The 24,808-nt window shown below is 42.7% G+C and overlaps 1 protein-coding gene across 1 annotated transcript in view; it reads left to right on the top strand.

Annotated features, from left to right (window-relative positions):
* Positions 1–378: 378 nt before the first annotated feature.
* The window catches only part of TRIM67 (tripartite motif containing 67), a 38,187-nt gene continuing 13,757 nt past the window's right edge, over positions 379–24,808 (top strand). Inside the window, exons 1-7 of the mRNA XM_068153874.1 lie at positions 379–1,284; positions 6,432–6,527; positions 10,671–10,793; positions 12,074–12,184; positions 14,351–14,510; positions 20,805–20,950; positions 23,701–23,839. Coding sequence (XP_068009975.1) covers positions 379–1,284; positions 6,432–6,527; positions 10,671–10,793; positions 12,074–12,184; positions 14,351–14,510; positions 20,805–20,950; positions 23,701–23,839 — 1,681 coding nt within the window. The remainder of the gene's footprint in view (positions 1,285–6,431; positions 6,528–10,670; positions 10,794–12,073; positions 12,185–14,350; positions 14,511–20,804; positions 20,951–23,700; positions 23,840–24,808) is intronic.

Genomic DNA, 24,808 nt, shown 5'->3' with positions numbered 1-24,808 from the left:
CCCTTCCTACTCCTGCCCTCCCTCCTCCCCCGCCTCCCTTCCCCATATATTATTACTCTATGCCACCAACCTTAAAACAGCCCCATCGCGCTCCCTGTCCGAGACACGGGCGTGGGGGAACCTTTCCCTCGCCCCGCGCAGCCTTCGGTCGCTGAAAGGCTTCTCCGGTCCCGGCCCCGCGGCGCGGAGCTGTCTGTCCCTGGCGGGTGCTGAACACAGCGGCGCGAGAGCCAGGGCCGGAGCCCTCCTGGCCTCGCCCCGGCGCCCAGAGGAGAGGTACGCGGCGAAGGACGCCGAGGGGGATGGGGGGAACCGGCGGCGACCCCGCGCCTCCGGCCTGAGCCCACCGCGCCCCGCACACAAAGCCGCGCTGCGGCCATGGAAGAGGAACTGAAGTGCCCGGTCTGCGGCTCGCTGTTCCGGGAGCCCATCATCCTGCCCTGCTCGCACAATGTCTGCCTGCCCTGCGCCCGCACCATCGCGGTGCAGACCCCGGAAAGCGAGCAGCACCTACCGCCCTTGCTTCACCCGCGGAGTTCCGTGCCACCTGCCACCGCCGCCGCTGCGCCGGGGCCGGGAGCGGCCTCGGGCTCCGCCGCCTGCCTGGACTCGGAGTGCTCGGCGGGCGGCGGAGGTGACCACGCGGACAAGCTGAGCCTGTACAGCGAGACCGACAGCGGCTATGGCTCCTACACGCCTAGCCTCAAGTCCCCCAATGGCGTGCGGGTACTGCCGCTAGTGCCGGCACCACCAGGATCAGCGGCGGCGCCGCGGGGAGCCGGCCCCGCCAGCTCCTCCCTCACCTGCCCGCAGTGCCACCGGAGCGCCTCCCTGGACCAGCGTGGGCTCCGCGGCTTCCAGCGCAACCGGCTGCTGGAGGCCATCGTGCAGCGCTACCAGCAGGGCCGCGCCGCCGCCACGGCCAAATGCCAGCTCTGCGACCGCAGTCCGCCCGAGCCGGCCGCGGTGCTGTGCGAACAGTGCGAGGTGCTGTACTGCGCTGCCTGCCAGCTCCGCTGCCACCCAGCCCGCGGGCCCTTCGCCAAGCACCGCCTGGCGCCCCCGCCCGCACACCCGGGCGCCCCCGGCGGCGGCGGCGGCGATGGGGACGGGAAAGGGGCGGGCGGTGGCCGCAAGCTGCCGACGTGCGCCGAGCACGACCTGGAGAACTACAGCATGTACTGCGTGAGCTGCCGCAGTCCCGTCTGCTACCAGTGCCTGGAGGAAGGCAAGCATGGCAAGCACGAGGTGAAGGCCCTGGGCGCCATGTGGAAGCAGCACAAGGTGAGTCCTGTCGGCCGGCCAGGAGGAGCTGCAGCAGCTCTTGGTGCTGGGGTTTGTTCATCCCAATGCCCGGACTTCTGGTTGGAGTTTGTGGAATCTGAAGCTACTCATGCCCATCATCCTCCCGGACTTTTTTCCCCGTGGCACAGTGCTCTTAGCTCTCTGTTCTATCCTGACTGCCTAGCAACCCCACAGCCTCTGCTTAGGGTTAGAAAAACCACAGACTCCCTCCCGTATTTGCCTCACCTTAACCAGCAAATCTTAGACTCAACCCGACCTGAGGCAGACACCTGACACCTGGGGTTAGCAAGTCTCACTAACTCGTGTGCCTTCCACAGTGTTTTTGGCTATCCCATCCTTTTGTGGGTGGAAACAGCTGCCTGTGAGGAGATAGGATGGTCATTCTTTCCTTTCACCACCTCTCTTTCACCTGGGGCTCAATGCAAGCTGCCCCAACCATTTCCCACCACTTGTCAATGAGGAAGAGTGGCCCAGGGCCACCTGAATGTTTACAGAGAAGTCTCCTATGCCTCAGAGAGGTCTCTCCTGCCACTTGGTTCCCAAAAAGGCCAAGAGGAATGGCTGGAGGGACCTTCATGACACAGCAATGAAGAAGTAATTGTAGGATGGAAGGGATCTGGGGAAAAGTAAAGCTTTTTCTAATTCACAAAATGTCACAGTATGATTTCCTTCAAGTGATGCTCCTTAGCCTTCCCTGGAGCCTCGGGAGAGGCGTCAGAGTCAGCCACTTTTGCTGCACAGTGCATTTGCCAGGATCTGGTAGAGTTGCTGGATTACTTGACCAGGCTCTGCTTGTTGGAAGCAAAACTGGGAAGAGTGTATGGAGTCAGCTCTTTTTTGCTAAGAATGGTGGACCCTGGAAAAATTATTTATTAGTATGTAAGAACATAGAAAAGGGACTTCAACTGTTCAGTGGTGAGAGCAGTCCTTTTAGAATTTCCTGCTGTGTTAGGGTGTTAGGACTTCCCCCAGAGCTGTGCAAAGAGCACTCAGCCAGCTCTACTGGCCTCAGGATTCCCTTCATCTCTTCCCTCTCCGCTGCAGTCACCAGTGAAGGAAGCACAGAGATCCTTTCAGACACTTCGGGAGAGGACAAAATCAAGACTTGTCTCATGGTTCCTCAGCCATGGAGTGATTGAGCGAAACTAGGCTAAGATATTTGTCCAAGTGAAAAACTGGCTTTTGATATTAAGATTCAAAAAGATACCCTTTAGGGTGATTGGCCCTTGTTGTTTGTCCATCTTCAGTATGTGTTACACTTTGAATGCTCTACCAAGAGCTCAGCCACCTGTTCCTAGCTAGCATCATGGGTATTTGTGCAGAGGAGTCCTCCTGGCCCAGAAGAGGCAGATGCCAGTAGCAGAATCCACTTCTGAGAAGATTTATTTCAGTGAGCAGGGACTGAGTTCACTGTTCAAGTGTGGCTGATGTTTTGGAGAGTGTGAGAGGCCAGCTTGTGCTGTATTATGGTCTACTTTGAGTTAAAACTATTTGATGGCTTTTTAAGCAGTGTGATAAAGTCTGATGTAATCAAAGCTCTCAGTTATTTTTTTTTCTCTTTCCTACTGTCAAATATTGCTGAAAGAGTGAATGGTACCCTGATGGTTTGTATTTTTATTGCATTTTTTATCAGACTAAGGTATCACAGAATGTGGCTTTTGTTTTGATTTACAGAACCAATGAAAAAGTCTAGTGAAAGGAAAAAAGTATTGAAAGTTAACTGATTGTGGGACTCTAAAACTGTTCTTGTGAGTATTATTTTTCCTGGAGCAACGTGCTTGGCAGAAAATAAATATGGAACCACATAGCCAGGCAGCTTAAATTGTCAGCTCACATTCATTCATCATAAATTATTTTGGAGTTAGATCCTTCTGCTTAAAGGTAGTTCTCAGATACAGCAATTTCTACAAGTTTATTACCTGTGGTTACTTTTGCCAAACCATTAATTACTTACATTGAGTGGTAGGCCAAACATAATTCAAGGTTCATGTGTTCTCTCCAGATGCTCCAGGTATAGTGGGTAGAGGCAGCTGGAAGGGTGTGTATGTAAGCCTTCTTAACCTAATATATTTGGCAGACTGACAGTTTTTCACCATCAACTGATAATCACCTGTTTATCTCCTTCTAAGGCCAGTGACTGGTATTCTTCACCTAAGAAGGGCTTCCAGGGCCATTTCACAGAATGACAGGGGTTGGAAGGCACCTCCAGAGATCATCATGTCTAACTCTCTTGCCAAAAGCAGGAGCACCTAGGGCAGGCTGCAAAGGAACGTATTCAGGCTGGTTTGAAAGTCTCAAGAGAAGAAGGCTCCACAACCTGTCTCGGCAGCCTGTTCCAGTGCTCCGTCATGCTCACTGTAAAGAGTGGCATGGAACCTCCTGTGTTCTAGTTTGTACCCACTGTTCCTTGTCCTGTCACTGGGCAGCACTGAACAAGAGACTGGCACCTCCATCCTGACACCCACCCCTCAGATATTTATAGACATAGCCTGGTATATGTAAGTACCAAAATGCTGAAAAAAGGCACAGGTGAATTAAGTCTGTCAAGGGCAGGCAGGCAAGAATTTGAAGGTAGGTGTTGGAGTCCAAATGCCTGCTTTTCTATGCTGGCTTAGAGAACTGTGTTCCCAAAAACATGTGGGGTATTTTGGAATTCAGTGTCAGCGCAAGCTTATCTAATCAATAGTTAATCTGCTGCTAAAGGGAGATGGAGAGAAAACAAGTTAAATGAGCATGAATTGTTAGGTTGAAAAAAGACATGGGCGTTATCTGGTTCATTTTCCAAAATCAAAGGAAGCATCTGTCTTCTGTGCCCATTTGAGTTTAATTACACACCCTTGTTATCTCTCTGTTCCTCTGTTTGAAGCAGAAACTTGGTATCCATCTCCAGCATCCATCCTGTTAATTGCAAGATCAGGTAAATAACACGAGGCAGAATATTCTCTCAGGAATTACTAGTCACGGTCAGTGGTGCTTGTAACATTTCACTTTGGCTTCCATTAAACATTTCTGCAGCACAAAAGATGGCTCTGAGTGTACAGGGCGTTTGTTATGCCTTGGTTGGTTTACTGAGAGCTTAGTCATGTAGCTCCATTTGATTTTAAAGGGAACTGTATGACTAAATTCCACTGCTTTGTAAGGTATGTTTTACAAATACTTTGAAAAGCAAGGCTATTATCCCTAAGTGGGGATCTAGTCTTCTTGGCTTCAAGCTGCAGTTGTGTTAATGCAACCACAGGCTTTAATGAACATGGCAGTTCTCTTACAAGCCCTTTGAACAATGAGTTGTTGAGTTTCTATTGAAGCTCTTTGCAGTGGGTGCGTGCTGGGAGCCAGGAGTGACTGTGCTAATTGCCACTGGTACATATGCTGGCTAAAGGTTGTCAGCAGTGACTCAGTTTTGCTATGGCTGCTGTGATGCCCACATAAAGCTTTTGGCTCTTCTTATCTGGTGAAGTGCACTTTGAAATGATACCAGAGCTAGGGCCAATGCTGGAAAAGTGGAAGTTTCACTTTTGTTGGGATCAGCCATTGGTTTTGGTTTGAAAGAAAGGAGCCCTTGTCCTCCTGGGACAATTTGTTCATTCCAGTCAATACAGAGCATGCCATGCTTTTGCCTTCTCACTTCTTTCCCAGTTGCTTTGGCATATGCTGGTTCCACCTTGTTGCATTTGTTACAAATGAGTTGTAGTAAAGTTTGGCACTAATGTAGTACCTACAACTGGGCTAAAAGGGAAAAGTTGTGTGCATATCAGGAAAAGAAAATGTAGGATAGCTTCTTTCTCTATAATTCAGTCTCAGCTCCCAGTCAGGGCTTGTACTCACTTCCCACAGGTGGTTCCCAAATCTGCCTCAGGAGAAGGCCCACAAAGAGAATGTCTAACCAGTAGAACTCTCACAATGGGACCTGTCTGGTAACCCATTCATATTGTGTCTGTATGGACTGACAGGCAGAGCGATAGTTTCTTGTGGCATACAGAGGCGCAAACCCTTGTGGTGTCTATGAAGGAGAGGCTTGACATTGTGGATAGCTCAGAGAAAAGGGCAGGATCCACTTTATTGTGAGAACACATGGCTTATATACTCTTTCTACCACAGCACAAAGCAAGCGTGATTCTAGCAGTACTTTTCCATTCTAGCAAAACAAAACTTATCTAAATGGTCATTGGCTGAGCATTTCAAACTAATTACACCAGTGAAGTCAACACCAGGTGTCCATCATCTGTCTGCTCTCTATCCTAGTACTTCCTAAGGCCTCTCTTAATGAGGGTGTCTGTTTCTTTATCAGTACACTGTGTTTCAGGCTCAAAAGTGATTGACTCTTTGACTTCTTCAATCCCCACAGTTTCTGTAATCAGAGGCAGGCTTCCAGAGAAGCTGCACCAGGATTGCTCTGGTCATGGTGGTTCTGGGGTCCTTCAGAACTGCCATTCCCACCCCATCTTAAAGATCATCAAAAAACCTATGGTTTGGCTTAGAGATCTCAGGTGAACGGTGAGGAAAGAAGTTAGGTCTTCAGGGTGTGCTTACAGAAGACATATTACATATGTCTCACCAAACAAAAGTTAGAGGAAGAGTTTTTCCAGCTATTGCAGAAAGATTAACTCTTGTTGGAGTATGGGAAAATGAAGCCACAAAGTGACATTACTATAAAGTCTGAAAATGCAGATTTGTCTCAAAGTCCTAGTGTATCTCAGGTTTGGTAGGATCTACTACACTTGTAAAGAATTCAGGCTTTAATTAAGAAAAGTGCTATTTTGGAAAGCACTTGGGTTTTTTTCAGCATGACAAATGCTGCTATGTTAGTATATGACTATTATCTCCTTATATATGTGGGTAGTTGTCTTACAAAAAAGGATTTTGACTTACCAAGTCACTGCAATAAAGTGGAATGTGCAGACGTAATACTTGACTGCTCCCACATGCATATTTTACCTTTATTAAAGCTTATTATAATTAAAATCTTAACCATTCTTTACTCTCTGCATGTAAGAATACGTCTGACAGCCAGTAAGCCTTTTAACATATTATTAATCATCACAAGCAGGGATTAGTAAGAAACACATTTACGTTTTATCTCTAATTTTCCCCTGATTTTTTCCCTCTTTCTTTTTTCTTCTTTTTAGGCACAGCTGTCTCAGGCTTTAAATGGTGTTTCAGATAAAGCAAAGGAAGCTAAGGAATTTCTGGTTCAATTGAAAAATTTATTGCAGCAGATCCAGGTAAGTGTAGAATGTTTTCTGTTTTGATAATACAGTAATCAGTAGAACTGAGTAAATCATTTATTTGTTTACTTTGTCTCCTGTGTTCTTCTCATCATTCCTGGAATAATCTAACCTTTCTTGAATGGATTTGCTAGGCAAAATTATTCATCAAATAATGCCTGTAAGCCACTCTTAGCTTCTAGACTGCTGTTTATTGCAAGAAGTTGATACTCAATGCTGGACACCTGAGCTGTGTTGATTAGTATTTGATTGAATTCATTGGTCATGCTTCTGGGTTCCTTCCTGACTGCAGTTCCTTGAATTGGACATTTAGGCTAAGTTCTCATTTTAACATGTTCAAAAGTGTTCTACTTGTTTTTCATTTTACATTTTCTAAAAATGTGCTTATTTCTGGACAAGATTCAGTCAACCTGTCTATTTGTAGGAAGCAAAAAAAAAAGATGAAGAAACAAATGCTGCTAAATTGATGTGGTCATTTATTGAAGCAGAAGATGTTTTCATGCCTATAATTACCCAGCATTAATAGTTGGAATAGGGCTCATGGTGAGTGCAGTAATTGAGGGCACAAACCTAAAAGAAATCAAGTTCCAATTTCAACCAAATTAGGACTCCTCAGTGCTGGATGTCAGCGGATCCTCAAGGTCCTTTTCATCCTGCAGTGTGGCTGGAAATGTGCCACTGTAGTCTGAGCTGTGCAGTGCCAAGGAGGGGACACTTGTTATATACAGCGGTGGTGCTCCGCAGCTGTGAGTTTTCTGTGGCATATGCATCATCTCCTCTATGATATGTCCACTCTGCTGCTTGGTCATCTTTCACCAATAAGCAAGTCCTGTGCTTGTTAGTAACAGAAAGACAAAACAAAAGTTCAAAAATCTGTGTTTAGTTTAGAATTTCATAATTTTAAAAATCCACTTAACACTCCAGATGATGAATTCATAGCCAGATGTTGCAGGGCTGCATAGCTACCCACCCTCACAGTCCTCTGTGGTCACACGGGGAGGAAAACAAACCAAGGCTGAGAAACTGGGTAAAAAAAAACAACCGAACAAACAAAAAAGCCAATCTAACATAGTAATTTAGTCTTCTTTCATTGTCCAAAGTGAAGGACAGGCATCTCTAGAGGGCAGTTCTTCATACAAGTGTGAACAGTGATCATAGGATGGGATAACTCATCCCAAAGAGTAGTCTATCACCAATCTTTTTTTTGAGTCACCTAGCTCCATCAAAAGTGCATTTTTCCCTCCCAGAACCTAAGGGTGGCCTGTATCAACTATTTATGACTCTGCTATAAAATTCTTTAATGTGTTCAATAAAATCCCTACCAAATTGCTCTGCATAAGGGAGCTGCTACAATTAGATCAAAAGACCAAGCCACTTACTTGATGCTGCTCAGTGCCTAAAATGCTAGAGGAGAACTCGGAAGAGGAAATTGTATACAGCAGTCATGCTCTATCATTTAGTCATGTCTGGACACAGAGCTGAATCTGACCCTCGCATTTTGAGCCAGGGTCCATCGTGAGTCTGAGTGAGGCCACTGATTTTAGCAAACCAAGCCAGCAAAACTAATTTGTTGCATATTTATGCCTAAGTAAAACAAGTCTAAAGCACAGCTTTGAGTCAGTCACCTTCACACTTTAATTCTAAATGAGCTCCCTGGCATGATTTTTTTCTGTGGCAGCTGAACTCTTTCCAGGTGATGCTCAAGCAGCATTTGATGATAGCACACGCCAGGGAGTACTCCTGGTTGGCAGGTTTGGTACAGACACACTATTTGAGGGTAAAGAGTTTAGACATGCCATCAGCTGATCTGTGCCTTTTGACATTTGAATAAAAAGAAGAATTCCTGGACTGTTAGTTGGGAGAAATAGTTGTAGTCGTTGTGTGTAAATTTATGCCCAGAACCATGGGGTATCTCAGAGGAGGTTTTTGAAGTCTATGATGGTTGCCACACACACATACAGGCATTTACCCCACAGCAAAAGTTTCTTTAAAATGTATGCTTACACAGAGGACTGAGCAAGATGTACATTTTACTATGCTGTTTTAATGCATGGCAGACCAGACAACCATCTCCATGCTTTATCTCCTCTCTGAGTTTTTCAGAGCTACCAGGAGCTATGATTTTATCTTGCCTGGGGCAGTTTGCAAATTCATAATATACTTTTCTTTTCCCTACTTGAAGATCTTTTGATTCCCTCTTCTTTTTTTCATTACTTCCTCTTTTCTGAGGTTACTTTAAAATCTCTTGGCCTTTTCAGAAACTGCCTCCTCATCACCACTGTTGCTTTCTTGCTTCTGTCACTGTCATTATCTGATTTTCACATTTTCCCATCTGCTGTAACAATTTCATTCTTTCTCCCTCGAAAGAGGCATATTGCCAAACACCCTGTTTGATGTGTGAGCATAAAATGGAGAGAAACGATGTACTACAGCATCTGATTCAGGCTCTGTACACAAACCAGCACTTCAAGAGTAGCTGGGTGGAAGTGGGCTTAAGGGGGAGTTGGGTGTGATATAAGCTGAGGAGGGAAAGACACAAACAGGAAGACTCTAAGGCAAACCTGTGAACAGTTACTGAGCTGTCTGGTATCTCCCCACACCCATCTTGCTGGCAGGTATAGGACTGTGGTGGGGGTCTCTCAGGGTAGAGTGGCTTGCATCCTTCAACTGAAGAATGGGATGCATAGATTGCAGTGAGGGGAGGGAATACAGTGCTGAAAATATTGCTCTCAAAAGAATGAAGAAAATGCAAATGAACAAAACAGAAAAGAAAGAACATAAACAGAAGAGGTAGTAAAGAGTTCGGAGTGTACAGTGACCACAAGAGATGATGATTCTTCAGCACGTGTTTAAAATCTCAGCATTTCATAGTATAGTATCATAGTATCATTCAGGGTTGGAAGGGACCACAAAGATCATCTAGTTCCAACCCCCCTGCCATGGGCAGGGACACCCCACACTAGATCAGGCTGGCCAGAGCCTCATCCAGCCTGCTCTTAAACACCTCCAGGGACGGGGCCTTGACCACCTCCCTGGACAACCCATTCCAGGGTTTCACCACTCTCATGGTGAAGAACCTCCTCCTCACATCCAGCCTGAATCTCCCCACCTCCATTTAATGCCTTTTTTTGTCTTTTTTTGGGTGTGTGGTATTTGGTATTTGGGAGGAAAGCTGATAGGACAACTGAGCATCTCCTGAAAGAGGAGCTTGAAAAATTTTCCTTCTAGTCTCATGCACAAAGGAAGCAAAGAAGAGCCTCCCTTGATGAGGTACTAGAGCATCACTTTCATAACCAAAGAAAGCCATTCCAGGAGCAGGGGCAGCTCAGGATCTTATAGTGCCATCTACTCAGATTTCTACAGCTGCATGGGTTTCTGTGGTAGCATGCTTTGATCCCCATTGATAGGACAGGGAATACCCAGGCCCTACTCAAGGCTTAGTGTGGTATACCTCAGATGCTGGCCTCTTTGTAGCAGAGAGTTTTGTCACACTGTGAATGAAAAAACACCTTTTTTTAGTCCTTTTTTTTTTCCTACCCTTTCTTAATCTAATCAAATACATGCCTCCACTGCCAGGTGCTAGCTATTCTAAAAGAAATACTTGGAGCAATACACACGTCTTAGGGCTTTATACCTAACTAATTTCATTGCAATAAGCCTGTAGACCAAATGCTGGTCCATAGTTCTGTTCTAATTGCCATGGTGTAGAGCCAGTGATTTCAAAGTTGCTACAGTGGGATAATTAAAACAGAATGCAGAATCCTCTTCTGCATGTATATGCATGCACTGTGTGCGTTAGGTTTAGCTTTGACATTATGTTGTACTACATCTTTTGTCTGCAAAGTGCCAGTAAATCAGGGTTTTACATAAACCTTTATGACATAGCATCTTGCTGTTTCATATTATAGTGTGCAGCTATTGATGGTGCCACTGTCATGGGGAGTTGGACTAGGTGATCTTCAGAAGTCCCTTCCAGCCCCTGCCATTCTGTGATTCTGCGTGATTCCATGAAATCAGAAAGGAAACATAAATGCCAAGCACTTGAAATCTTTTCTGTGTAGAGAAATCAGATAAGAATGAGCAATAACTTCAGTGTAAAATATGTTTTCTTAAATGAGTGTGACTCTCATCTTCTTATAGGAGAACGGGTTGGATTATGAAGCCTGTCTTGTTGCTCAATGTGATGCCTTGGTTGATGCATTAACACGACAGAAGGCAAAACTGCTCACAAAGGTGACCAAAGAACGTGAGCACAAGCTGAAGGTGAGCACAGCTCTCATCAGCTGAGCACAGCTGTTGCTACTTGGTGTTGCTGCATATTTTGTCAAGTCTCTTTACACCATTGAGATTCCTAGAGACCAAATCCTAAAGGCCCTCAGCAGGTTCCAGTTCAGCAGTTTGGTGGAACTGTTCTTCTAGACTTAAAATTAAGCATACACTTCATCAGTTTGTTGAATCAGGCTATCAGTCTTTATTTATCTGATTATTTAGGGATATTTTTTGAGGTGTTTATCAGTGAAACCTGTGAGTGATTTGGATTTTGGGACCTTCTGCCCATGTAAAATGTTGGGATTTTTTATCTCTTCAAACCTCAAAAATTCAAGTGGTGCACCTTCAGAAATCCAGAAATACTCCAGCCACTCAAAAGATATTAAAGAAACACAGTAAAGGTAAGTGGGGAGAAGAAAGCTATAAATGTTTGAACCAAGTAGCAGTCAAGAGACACCAAAACATGTCTGAATAGACACCTTTCTTGAAATGATGAACAACACATGTGACTTTGAGTGCCAGTAACAGTACAGTGTCTTAGACAGGAGGAAGAATTGAAATCTCTAATATCACTAACAAAGAATAAAATCTACCTGAGCTCATCATTTTAACCCCCCAATGCTTAACAAGAAGACTTAGGTCATACTGCTAACAGCACAGCTGATCCTGCAGTTCATTCCTGCTAGGCTGTTGTACCTCAGGAGCTGTGTGATTGAACATGGTGCTATTCAGACTAATCTACAGCTGTGTGGCAGCAGAATCGAGTCTAAAATCTGTAAAAATGAGATGCAGCTTTTTTATTTCTTAATCCCAGTAATGTGTTCCTAAAAAGAGCAGGATCAGTGGTGAATTGTGAAGAGAACAGTAAGAGTATAGCCTTTAAGAAACTGCTCCTGCAGTTATCCACTATAATATTTGCCTTTTAAGGGAAGGATTTTTCAAAAGCTCAGATTTTAGTGGAAGTTTGATTGTAAATGTGAATACCACAAATGCAGAAACATATTCTGTGCCTGGAGCAAGCCTGATCTTTGAGCAATTAATCTGCTCTGAAAATTGAGATTCCCTGTGCACAGCATTTTGCCAAGCTAATTATCGGTATTTACAGTACAGAGCAAATGAGTGTAGCTGATGGAGATACAGAAATGGCCATATGGCAGCTAAATTAAGCATAGCTTTAACACACTTTTCCATTTGCTGTTTTTTCTGAAATAATCTTCTACAATTCACCATAAGCCGAGTCAATTGTCAGAACTGTACTGATGCTTGTTTTCCAGGTTGTTTGGGATCAGATAAATCACTGCACACTGAAGCTACGCCAGTCAACAGGGCTTATGGAGTATTGCCTGGAAGTTATCAAAGAAAATGATCCCTCTGGGTTTTTACAGGTATTTTTTTTTCTGATTTTCTGGGGGGAAAAAAAACCCTAAAGATGTTAAGAGTTGAATCTAAAAATGCACAGCTTTATTAATTAGCCACTTCCACATCCAAGGTAGGATCACCTTAACTCTTGTTAGTACTGTCTAAAAGCTCAGATAGTCTGATGACTGCATGAGCATCCTAGCAAGGGATGGTTTTGACCAGCTGCACTCTAACTGAAGTGTGGAGCTAGCAGTCACACCACTTCCCTGACTGCTGATATCTTTCCTCTTGCCAACCCTCCCTTCTGGGCCAGAAGAAAGATGCTATGCAGTTAATAGTAACTTCGTGCAGAAGATTTTGTTTTCACCTGAGAAACAGCACAGGGTCTTACAGAGCTCCCTGATGAGTTTTGAGAGATCTAGGACTCAGCAGTACTTCTCCTCCTTTTGCTTCTCCCCTTTGTATTACCCTTTCCCATGTGAAAGAGTTCTTTATACATTTTCCCTGTGAGGAAATCAGCCTTAAGGGCTTGCATGCAGCTTTGCTTCACTGGGGTTTTTGCACCTCAAAGGGCTCCAAGACCTCTCCTCAATCTGGAGAATCCAGGTAGCCCCTCTTTGAAAAATATGGCTTAGCCAACAAGTTCCTGACAGAATATTGTTTCTTGCATGCAAGCAGAGAAAGTGTCTATTGATGAGATAAAACATCTCATCCAGTTAATTATTTTGACTCATTAATTCTATTGCTTTTATTAATTATTTTATATTGCCTTATTAGTTTTGTTGCCTTATTAATTGCCTAAGGAAAAAGGCACATCAAGTAGCACGTGGCTGTCAGCTGTGCACACATGAATGGGTGAATGTCCGGGGGCTGTTACAGCATCCTTCAAAACCAGGATGAGAACTAGCCAACTTAAACCTAGTAGCACTCCAGATTGATTGTTGCTGTTATGTCTGGTCTCAAGCAAGAGTGGGGGATGTGTGGTGTTTATTAATTTTAAGACTACAGAGATCTTAGTAGGGTGTCAATTGGATACTGCAGGACAAATGAAACCTTTAGGTCTTACCTATGTGCTAGCTAGATACGTGTTCTATTTTCATTTTGTTTTACTTTTCCTGTAACCTTTGTGGCTTCATTCTTTTCAGTCACCTTTTATAAAATAATACTTCTGTTTTTACCCTTTCCTGGTTTATCTGATGAGGCTTTCCAGGCAACCAATAAACACTGAAGTAATGTGTTACTTAGAGCAACTACTCCAGCAGTCAGGATAATGAAATACAGCCAAGGCATCTAGCATCCCAGTAAGTGACTCCAGTGTTGTAGGAAGGCTATGAGAAGCTTGTCTGCTTGCTTCACAGACTGATTAGGACCAGTTGATGCAGGGGCTCAGGCACAAGTGTCTTCCAGTAACAGTAACCAGGAAAGGGATCTGAACTACTGCTATAAACAAAAAATCTGTCTCACCTATCCAGAAGAAAATTCTGTTCCCTGTGAGTTACAAGAAGCTGAGTAGGAAGACCTCCACATAGCCAAATGGCAGCTTCACTGAAGTCAAGGACAGCCAAGTTCATTGATTTCCACAGAGCCAGGAGTTTACTTTCAGAAGAGTCTGTTGTTACCATCCTAGTTAAACTTCTGGCCTGATTGTCTGTGAGCTGAGCGAGAGCAAAGCTTTAAGAATGAAACTCAGTTTTTGTGTAATGATAGAAAATCCATCATATTCTTTGAAAATCTGTATGACAAGTTAGCACTCTCACTGTGAGAAATATACATCTTCCTTTCCATTTGATTTTTTTTATTCCTTTCACCTTTCATCCACTGAATGGAAAGACCATCTAACATTTAAGCCTTTTATTTGTGCAACTGCTTTTTAAACAGGAGAACGATAGTAGACTGTGAAGATCAGAGAAGGTAGTGAAGAAGTATCTGTGGCATTCAGGGCATGATATGTAACATCATCTTAACAGGCTTTATAAATGTGATTTCTGTGTTCTATCCTGAGGTGTAATTTGTTTTGAAAAGACAAGATGAAAGGGTGTGACATAAATGGGCCACACCCAAAACCCACCAGATCCCACCTCAGTTGTTGTACTGTCATATTCCTGCTTTGTTTATGCTGTATCTCACACGCTCCCTGGCACTTTTGATGTGTGTATCTGCCATTTCATTACAAGCCTGATGCTCTCTTTCAGATTTCGGATGCTTTAATCAAGCGTGTTCAGGTATCTCAGGAACAGTGGGTCAAAGGAGCCTTGGAGCCAAAAGTATCTGCTGAGTTTGACTTGACTCTGGATAGCGAACCTTTGCTGCAGTCAATTCACCAGCTGGATTTTATACAGATGAAATGTAGGGGTGAGCTTTTATTTTATTTTTTTTCCTCTGTTTTTTGTGCATGTGGTAAAACAGTGCTGGGAGGAACAGGGGCATGGAAGTACAAAAGAGGATTGACTTGAAATTGCTGGATAGTTTTAGAAGGTTTTCAAACAAATTTCAAACAGATTACTAGGTGTATACTAGAAAGGTTTACTTAGCTCACATGCAGTGACCTGAACAAGCTCAGACAGATACCAGGTGCAGTTAAAGATTTGAAAAGGTAAGTTCTTCAGGGCTATCTACCAGCTTTGAAGATTAAAAAGACTGCTGCTTGAAACTTTATGTCATTTTACTGCATTGCTAGATTTAATGTGATGAATTCAAAATACCAATTAGCCCTATCTTTTCAGGAACAGTTAAAGTAGTAAATAGATATTCTTCCCACACACACATGCTTGAATAGGGAAAAAACCCTCAAAGTCTGATTTATATTTAGACTGTGCTGCAGACAGTGCCCAGCTTAAAAAAAACCTCACGAGACAGGGAAGAGAAAAGTAGTTCCTGATCTTATTCAAGTTATCTTAATGATTCCAAAGGACACACTAAAGGAAAAGAAAGTTAAAAAGAGTATTTAAAAGCAGAAGCTGATGAACAGTAGCAAAAAAACCATATATTAGCATCATGTGCTTGGTTTATATGGAGCAGGATGAGAACTGCATCAGAATTAGATAGATCCATAGACTGGCTAGCTTTGAAGGCCATTGTGGTCCCTGGGAATGATGCCATTTGCTTCCTTCAGTGGTGATTCAAGCCTTAATTATACATGTGGGTGACAGGGCAGAGGCTGCCAGAAGTCAGTGAATGAATTAAGGATAATCAAATCATGATGTCAGATGCTTTTTGGTTTTTTTTTTTTACTCTAAGCAAGCATAAAGATTTCTGTTCAGTTATCTGTTCTCTCTGGCCCTAATTGTGAACCTAAGAGACTTAAGATGAAATAATTGGGGGGGATATTTTGCCAGATAAATATGTGGAGTAACAATGGATAAACTGTTAAAGACCACAGTCAGCTCACCAAGAATGTTTTGCATCTTGGCATAAACAAGCTGTGTTAAAATTACTTGAAAAGCATGTGTCAACTACTCCTTATAAGCCAGGAAAACAGAGTCAAGCGAGAAAGAGTATCACTCATAAAACTTCTCCAAATACTGTCTGCACTTGTCTTTTTTAATCAGTTTATATTTAATGATGGCCATATTTATTGTTAAACATCTTTAATACTAATCTTCCACCACTCTTCCTCCCAAGCATGTAAAAAATTTAGTTAAACTATCCACTTAGATTGCTAATTAACCACAGGTCACTTGAGGTAGGAGCAGCTTAGTTATGTGGCTTTTGACTATTCACCTGGCTTTAAGCTTGAAGACTTAGGAGACTTTAATTGAGACAGGTTCAGTGGAGCTTTATGAAAGACAGTGCTGTCTGATACACTCTCATTCATCATACAATTGCAGTGAAGCTCTGATACTGAGATAGACACAGTCTGAGGAGCAGGGAAGAGGGTAGGGCTGCTTCTGCCCAAACCTGTGCAAAGCTTAGAAAAAACCTTGTGCTTTGCTCCCCAGAAGCACCTTAACAATTAGCCCTCAGGAAGGGCTTTTTCTTGGGCTGTTTTGGCCCTGACTATGCATTGCATGCCCCATCAGATTGGTCAGCACAAATGATATAACCACGTACGCGCCATGCAAAGAATGGTGGAAACAGTGTTACCCTGGCCACCACTCCTGAAGGTGCTTAAGGAATTGCATTACCTCCCCCTCACACATTTCTGTGTCCAAGCAGAACAAGCCACCAACTAGCCTCAAAGTAACATTCATGAGTATTGAGGATGGAGGTAGATTTGTATATTTCATTTTATGACATTGGATCTGTTTGCATTTTACCTGTTCAGTCTGACAATTTGGCTTTTATTTTTTCTGAAATTTTACTTCTCATGCATAGTGGCCTTGGGTCTAGAAATGCAGGTACCACAGAATAAACAACTCAGCATTTCAGCAGCAAGCGCCTAGACTTACTGGGAGCATCACTTAGCTGACCATGAGAAGCTGGTGTTGCAGGGCAATACTTTGTGTTTTATCACCATCGGGACTCATCTTTCTGAGCCACTACTTTTGCAAAGAAAAATCTTCACATCTGCTTCTCTTTCTCCAATCCTACCTACCCTAGTGCACTGGCAAGTCATCAGTCTTTGCCAGATGTTGGTGCTGAGGCAAGTGTTACTGAGTTGTCATAACAAGAGTAGATATGTTAATGACATCACAGATGACCTGTAAAGGGAGTTTTGGGGAAATCTACAAGAACAGGACCAACGTGGCTTTTTGAACTGCAAGTTGTTTTATTCTGAAAGCTTTGCAGTGCTATTGTTATTAATGCTTAGTGCATGACTGAATTTCTGTTGCTTTATTGTTTTATTTCTAACTCTGGCCTCATTCAACCTCAGTGAGCTTGCATGGGTCATTTAGAGTGAAAGCAGGCTTGTAAGTAAACATTGATTCACTCTGTTCGATAAAGAAGAACGAAAATGAGAACAAATCACATTATATTTGCTTTGATGAGTTGCTCATATACCTTACTGGTGGATTCTTTATAAGGCCATATCTAAAGTTCATCTCAATAAATAAAGATCAGGGCATGCTTTTTTTCTTTTTACAGAATGAAAAAATCTATTTGGGAACAAATTAAATATGCAGGAATATGGTAGGTGCAGAGGTAATGCTTAAGCAGTCATGTTGGCCAAAATATCTCACCAATAGCCCTTTGGAAAGAGTCTTACACTCCTGAGGCTAACTGACTTGCTGAGACACGTGCACAGCTCTAGTAATTGCTGGCATTTTGATCTTTCCCAAAGCTCTTTCCTCTATCCATGTTTTCTTCTATCTACTGCTTTTACTGAGTGCATCAGCACAAAATTCCTGTCCTCTTTGATTACTGGCTCAGTGTGTACATAACATTTCCTTCGTTCAAGATAGGGGCACAGACAAATATGTTCCAGGTTTGGTTTTGTTCAAACAGCTGGAACTGTCATGTAGTTTTGATTTTTTGTAAACTAGGTACAAAATAGGAAAAAAATATTGCTGTTCTCTACTTACTTGTAGTCTTTACTTCTCTTTTTGGTAACACTGGTGGCATGGCACTTGCTGTGGCACTGCCTCATGCTATTACACAGGGCCATACTGTGGTTTTGGAGGAGGTCAGAGTTTTCATGTTTCTGAAAGTCCTGTTTAACTGCATCTAGTCTTCTAAAAGTAAATCTGGAAGGATGGAGGGCATCATTACACAACTGGCTTGTTAAGAATACAAATAACAAACAACATCTTAGAGCAGCTCCACTCTGTCCTGTGAGATGATCAGCTTTGAGATACATTAAACAGTGGTTTTTTGAAACTGCTGAGCTGACATGAAACAACAGTATCACATTTTTTTAGCTAAGTGTGATCTGCTTGAAGCACTATTAATATATCAGGACATCATTCAGCCTTGTTAATAGGTCTTGATGTGCCAATACAGTATCATTTCTTGCTCTATGTTTTTAATCTTTTCCTTCAAAAACTCTCTAGAGAACTTTAAGCTGAACAAGAACTAGGACAGCACTGTAATTTGACATTTGAGTCTTTGGTGTTTTTTATGACAATTAGCCTATATTTTTCTTAGTCCTGTCCTATTGCTCTTCACTAAGAAGTTTATCCCAGTGTCCCTATTATTCAGCTTGCTTCACACTTTGCTATGACCTTTAAAAACATTTGCCTTTTCTCCTCCCAAAGGGAGTCTGAGATAAGGCAAATATCTGCCTATCCACATCCACGGGAGGTGGCAGGAAGGCAGGCAAAACAAGTGACATCCAGCAAAGCTGCACAGCTGCTTGGTGGGAGCTTCTTCAGTTACCATACGTTGTGCAGTTCAGGCCACAGCTGACCCAAAGGGAGTAGGAGGCTGATAAGGATTACTCACAAAAACAATCATCCAGTGACACAGTAAAGCAGTTGAGATACTTCCTCATAGTATGCGGGACTGACATACAGGGCCAAAATTCACTGCTTATGGGAAGTGGGAACAGCAGCAGTATACTGTGTGGACACATACTTCATGACAGCATTCTTATTTTCACAATTAAAAGGGACTATTAAAACACCCTCCCCTGGAAAAATCTGTTTGTTTTTTTTTTAACATTGTGCACTACATGAACAGTGCTTGTCGTTGTTCCTAGGAGATTTTTGCAGGGAATTGGAGATGATCTCTGAGGCCTTTTCCAACCTTATTGATTCTATGATTCTATGAAGTTAGTGACTTATTGAGAGGTGAGGGAGTATTGTCAGTTTTGCACTTTATAAACTTCAGGAATTAGGTTTTCATACAGTTTTGCCAGAGGGAGTCTCAGAAATGTGAAGGACCCAGTGAATGCCTTCTATGAGGTTTACCAGTTAGCTAAAGTCTCTGGAGCTTGGATGGATGATACAGCCCTATCTTCTCCCTGGCTCATCAATCACTGGGAATGCACAGGCTATCAAGCACAAACAAAACCTAAACTTAAAATGGTTTACTTAAAAAACTCCCATTATGTCTGAATCCCTTGTTTTCACATTTTTGACTCTTGTTTTCACATTTTTGACTCTTTTAATATCTCATTTCTGTTACTTCTCCAGAAACAGTGTCTCCTAGAGAAAAATCTGAACTTTACATGTGAAACAGCAACAGATTTTTATTTATGACACCCTGTGAATCATCCTTAAATACCAAGGAAGAGGAATAAGGGTTTTTTCCACTCTTCACAGTGAGCTCTTTTGTTTCAGACCGCAGCCGTTCTTCTGGGATACCAACTATCGGTGTTCACTCTGGTGATGGTTACCAGCAAAAAGCCACAGCAGCTCCTACACTGTTTATTACAAATGTGATGTTGACTTGCATGTCACTTACAGAGCAGGGGTAAACACTTAGCCCCATCACACAGTAACGTCCATTTTCCTATAGACTGCTCAGTACACAAAACACAAACCATCCTCTTTTATCTAGAGAGGTATAATAGGACAAAAGGTGCAGCTCAAGGGCTTAGCTCTCATGTATACAGAGGGAAGAAAATAAACTAGATGCTCAAGCAGAGTAGATAAGAGGAAACTGACATTATTAAGAGCTAAGTCAATGAATGCTCAGAGCACTCAGCTCCTTGTAAGACACAGTTGAGTTCTGCAGAAATGATCCTGAACAGTAAAATTCAGCCTTGGGCAGAAGCTCAAGCAATGTCTATGCATCAGTTACATCCCACTTAACCTGTGCAGTTCCAACAGTTCATAGATGCATGCCAGATCTCTCTAGAAGACTGATTTTTTTTTTCTTTATAGTTTCCAACAAAGAGTGAATGGTGAGAATTTAATTGTGTTTAGCAGAGAAGGTGTGATGGAGGCCTCTTTCTTGCAGAAGTGTGGCTGAATATTTTACTCTGGTTATTTTTGTTATCAAGATGCTGGTTTGGTCAGCAGTCTCTTGGTGCTTCTCCTGAGCAAGTCACTAAAAAGCCTCTTGGCAGATAATTTTGCACCTGTAATTTCAGAGAGGAGAGAACCACAAGCAGTCTTCTGTGGTGAATTTCCTTTTACTACCTGAGCCAAAGGAATTAGATAAAATTTGGAAATGGAACAATTTTCTTTGAGTTGCTCTTAAGTATGGTTGCCATAAAGATAACACATCCAAAGTAGTTCCTGTGGTGTGTTAGACTATATTTTGTAAAAAACTCAGTTGTCAAGAATTGTTTTCCTGCTGTCAATGGAGTTCAGGCTGCAGCTCTGTATTGCTGCAGCGCTGGGCGGTGTGGCTGCTCTGCTGGTTAGTAACCCAGTTCTTCATTAATGAGCTGGGCTTCCTGGCAGCACTGCATCTGCCATGACATCTCGTGGCCTGAGACACCCCCTGACACCACTGCACCCTTTTGGGGACAGTGGAGGAAAAGTACTCAAGTGTGAGAAAAAAACTGTTCCAGCCAGGGACCCCTGGAAAGGAAACCATACCTAAGTCCCCAGACTGTAGTTGTTATGCAGCACCAGAAGCATGTCCAGATATGTTTCTGTTTATGTACTTCATCAAAATAATTTGTCTAACCAAGTCATGACATTTTTGACATAATTATTACTGCCTTTTGTTTCAAGGAAGGGAATGGACCCTCTTCCTAATGAATACTGACTCCCATGCAAGGGGAGGGAGGTGAGGGATCACCATACTGCTTGCAGCACAGACCTAATAGGGCAGGGCAGAGTTACACTAATCTGTACCCAGTTCCTCTTACAGTGCCACCCGTCCCATTGCTGCAGCTGGAGAAGTGTTGCACCAGAAACAACAGTGTGACATTGGCCTGGAGGATGCCACCTTTGAGCCACAACCCGGTGGAGGGTTATATCTTGGAACTTGATGATGGAGATGGTGGCCAGTTCCGAGTGAGCATTTCATTCAGCATTTATTTGTCTGTCTTTGTATGTGAGTTTCCTCAGGATATGGATTTGTGTCTGAGGGTGGGAAGAAGAGGTAGGAAAGGTACGGGTTGTCAAACCATACCTGCTTCCATTGTGTGGACATAGAAAGTAGTACAGATGCTGCTTATTTGAAGGACCCCCAGCTTGGATTGGAAGTCTGGGTGAGCTTATCCTCAGGGCTCTGGCAAAGAGGGCTTTGAGGTCCCTCTGGAGTGTACCTAAGTGGAAAATCCCATGCTTTCCTACAGAAGGTGAAAGTGGTTCATTCCACAGAACAAAAATTTCTTTGGAGGCCTCATCTGTTCATGCACCCCAATTCAACAGCTGAGATTCTCAGTCCAGAAATGCAACTCAGCTTTTCCTGCTTTCATAAGTAAAAATGGGATCCTGCATAAAAATACAGGAGTGCTAAATCTTTTCTCTGGAAGTGAATGAGACCAGGCTGCTGGAAGCTTCCCACAGATATGAGATGATGAGTTTGGTAAGTATGGGAAGGCATCCTGAATGCTGTCCTTCCAGACCCTCAGAGTGATGCCACAACTGCTTGCTCCTGGATGCTGGTGCAGAGTACTTATAGGCTCCTATTCCTTCTCACCACATCCTGCTAAACTCCAGAAATAATTCAGTCAGCTTTCTCTGATCCATGTCCTGCTGGAAGCCGGGGCTCTTCCCCCTCAGGCAGGCTTCATCCTCCTCTTGCTCCAAGACCAGGCTTGACCAATGTATTCCTTGGGGTCTATTGCCTTGAAAGCATCTGGAGATGCTTTCATTGGAAATGAAGTACAGATGCTTTCTTTGGAAATGGGAAATTTTGCCAAAACCATTATGATGGTATGTCTTTGGGAGCTTCTAGCTAGAAACCTAAAGATTCCTCAAGCTGAAAAAATGGCTTGGAACGAGTCCACCTAAGGAACTGCCTGCCTGTACCAAGTGAACACCCATAGCCAGCAAATACACCTGATTTGGATTCCCCTCATTAGAAGAGACAGTAATATTGGCATGGCATTTTGAAGTGTTTCTGGAAAGTCTCCTCAGTTCCTTGGCCCAAGTATCATTTTGCTTGGATTTGAAGAAGCTGGCCTTCACTACTGAAAGTGTGAAGAGGTACTTTTTTAGATGGCTGCTGTAAGCTGTCCCTATAGTTAGTCTATTAGTAGGTAAGAGTGTTGTCAGTGCATGAGGAATGAAGAGTTAGGAACAGACTGTTATGAATTCCAGTGCTTTGGATAAACCTTTTCAAGTGCTGTTCACATCTAAATAAATACTTGTGAATAAATAAGATGTCGTACTGGTGTGTATCCAAGCCCATTTGAGGGAGCTGTGTGTTGAAACTGACAAAGGTTTTTAGGATTGCCAGCACTGCCATGTCAAGATATTGATAGAAAAAGCTACAAAACTGTCTCAATCCCTAAAAATCTAGGGGGACAACTTCTCAAGGGAAGACTGCTTGCTGTGGTGGAAACACCCTCAGTTTTACCCATTGAAAGATAAACTGCAGGCTTCTCAGCAATGCCATTTAGGTAGGAGTTTGCTGACCCTTTTCATGGAGGATTATATATCTGGAAGCAACGATGCTGACTGTACTTTATCAGTATTCAGTGAAAAGAATGGAGTTTATCTCCCATCATAGCATAGAGCATCAATCTGAATGAAAACAAGCAGTGCACAGTAGTAAGAATATAAATAGATTAGAAAATGTGAGAGTTGGCCTACAAATACAACTTTTTGCACAGACAGCATATGTTGTAACATGGAGATAAATTAAGCTACTCTATTAAAGCACTTTCTCTCCATAAAAGATCATCAGCTCACTCTTTGCTATTTTGTTATTCCTAGCCACCGCCTGGTAGCAAAGTGGAGAAACACATGGCCCCACTGCAAACTTCAGTAACCCCTTTCTTATTGCTGACATAGTTAATTCACTTCAGGTGCATATCAAAAAGTCTTAATCAGCAGGACTACTCTTAGACATATATTTAAGAGTCTTAACTGAACTGGGGTCTGAGTGGTCTGGTTAATCACAGCCTTAAGCTCTTTAGTGCTTTTGCTACCATGAATCTATATATTTCACAGAATCTGAGGAACTGGAGGTGGAAAGGAATCATGATTTTCAAACCACTGCCAAGAGAGAATTGTTTCCTTTTCTGTCTAGATATTCTGTCCTGAGCTACTTCACACTACACAAGTGCTAGCTGTTTAGTAAGTCCTTGCAAACTTCTGTGATGTGTCTTGTCTAGTTACTGTTTCATCTCGTGATCCTAATCTTTAGGGGGTCAATTTCTTCTGTCTCTGCATTTACAGGTTTCAAAATTATATTTTAACACAGGTATGAGTCAACCTTTCCAACAGAATAAACTGCACTTACTTAGGTTTTATTCTTTCATGACCCCTTTTTTGGTCCTACATAATTATAAGAACAGCCATGGTGGGTCAGACACTGACTACTATCCAAAACAGTGTTTTGGAGTAGATATTGAGAAAAAAGGATAAAAATTAATATCTTTCTATGTTGCCTTTTATTGATGTACCCTTCCAGATTAATCTACGCCTTAGTGTCCCCACTGTCTGTGTTAAAACATCCTAACTTCTATATCCTGGGATGCTGTTCATTTGTGTCTTACGTTTAGAAGTTTTTATGTGATCACAGGGTACAGAGAAACATTTAAACTAAACTCTGTTTGTGTTGGTTTGGTTTGGTTTTTTTGACTGTTTAGGAAGTATATGTTGGGAAGGAGACGCTCTGCACCATTGATGGCCTTCATTTCAACAGTACCTATAATGCAAGAGTAAAAGCTTTCAACTCATCAGGAGTTGGTCCTTACAGCAAGACAGTTATTTTACAGACATCAGATGGTGAGTTGGATTTTTGCCAGTTTCTAATTGAAAAGCTGCCGGTCTCAGTGGCAGGACACTTGCATCCCTTTATACCCACTAATGTCTTTGGCATTTGCTGCCATGGAGATTTTGCATCATCTGAGCAGAAAGGCCAGGAACTGAGTGTGTGCGGGGACTGAGATCTTCTCCTAGCACTTTTAGGATTTTCCATTATCACTAACACTTCTGTTTTCAAATAATGCAATTTTATTTGGCTGTAAAAGTTTGAGGTTGAACTAAAACTCTTATTTGCTGTAGCACTCAGAAGGAGTTATGCAACACACAGGATAGTTTTGTGCCACTCAATTCCACATATATCTTTGGAATTTGCCATTTTCTTCACTGCTGCATCAATTTCACACCAAGGTTTGATAATACAGAGATGGGAATTCATGCCTGTTCCTCTGTAATTATACTTGACATCCATATGGGCATTACAAGAAGTTCAGCTTCATTAATGATATTGTAATTAATTGAGAAGTGTATGCTATTATCTCTTACACTTTTATGCTGTGTTACCAAAATAACCCAGTATAAAATATTTATACTCTTCCTTTCTTTTGTTGTTTTGCTTGTTTGGTTGTGTCTCCCTTTAATAAAAAAGTCAAGTCCGTCCTCACCAGCACAGACAGCTCCATTTCCATTAAAGGTGATCCTGAACCCGTTCACCTATATGAGCAGTTTACTTACCATGGAGAAGCCTTTTTCTCCTCAGTGACTTTCTTGTTACTGTGTGACAACAGAAAGTCACTGCCCTTAGCATATTGTCATTCAGAGAAAGAAGCACAAACAAAACAAGGCATTCTTGAGCTGGTAACAGCAGGTTATCAGTTCACAGACATATGTAGGTGCCTGCAGTAGCAAGGAAAGATCTTCGGTATTTAACTAGAAGGGCAGCTGGGGTATTCAGGAAAGCAGAATCTCATTCTCCTAATAGAAATAAAGCAG

This window comes from Melanerpes formicivorus, unplaced genomic scaffold, assembly GCF_026170545.1.
Source record: "Melanerpes formicivorus ecotype bairdi unplaced genomic scaffold, bMelFor1.0.p_v2 SCAF_2, whole genome shotgun sequence".
NCBI lineage: Eukaryota > Metazoa > Chordata > Aves > Piciformes > Picidae > Melanerpes > Melanerpes formicivorus.
This window is presented reverse-complemented; position numbering and strand designations above follow the sequence as displayed.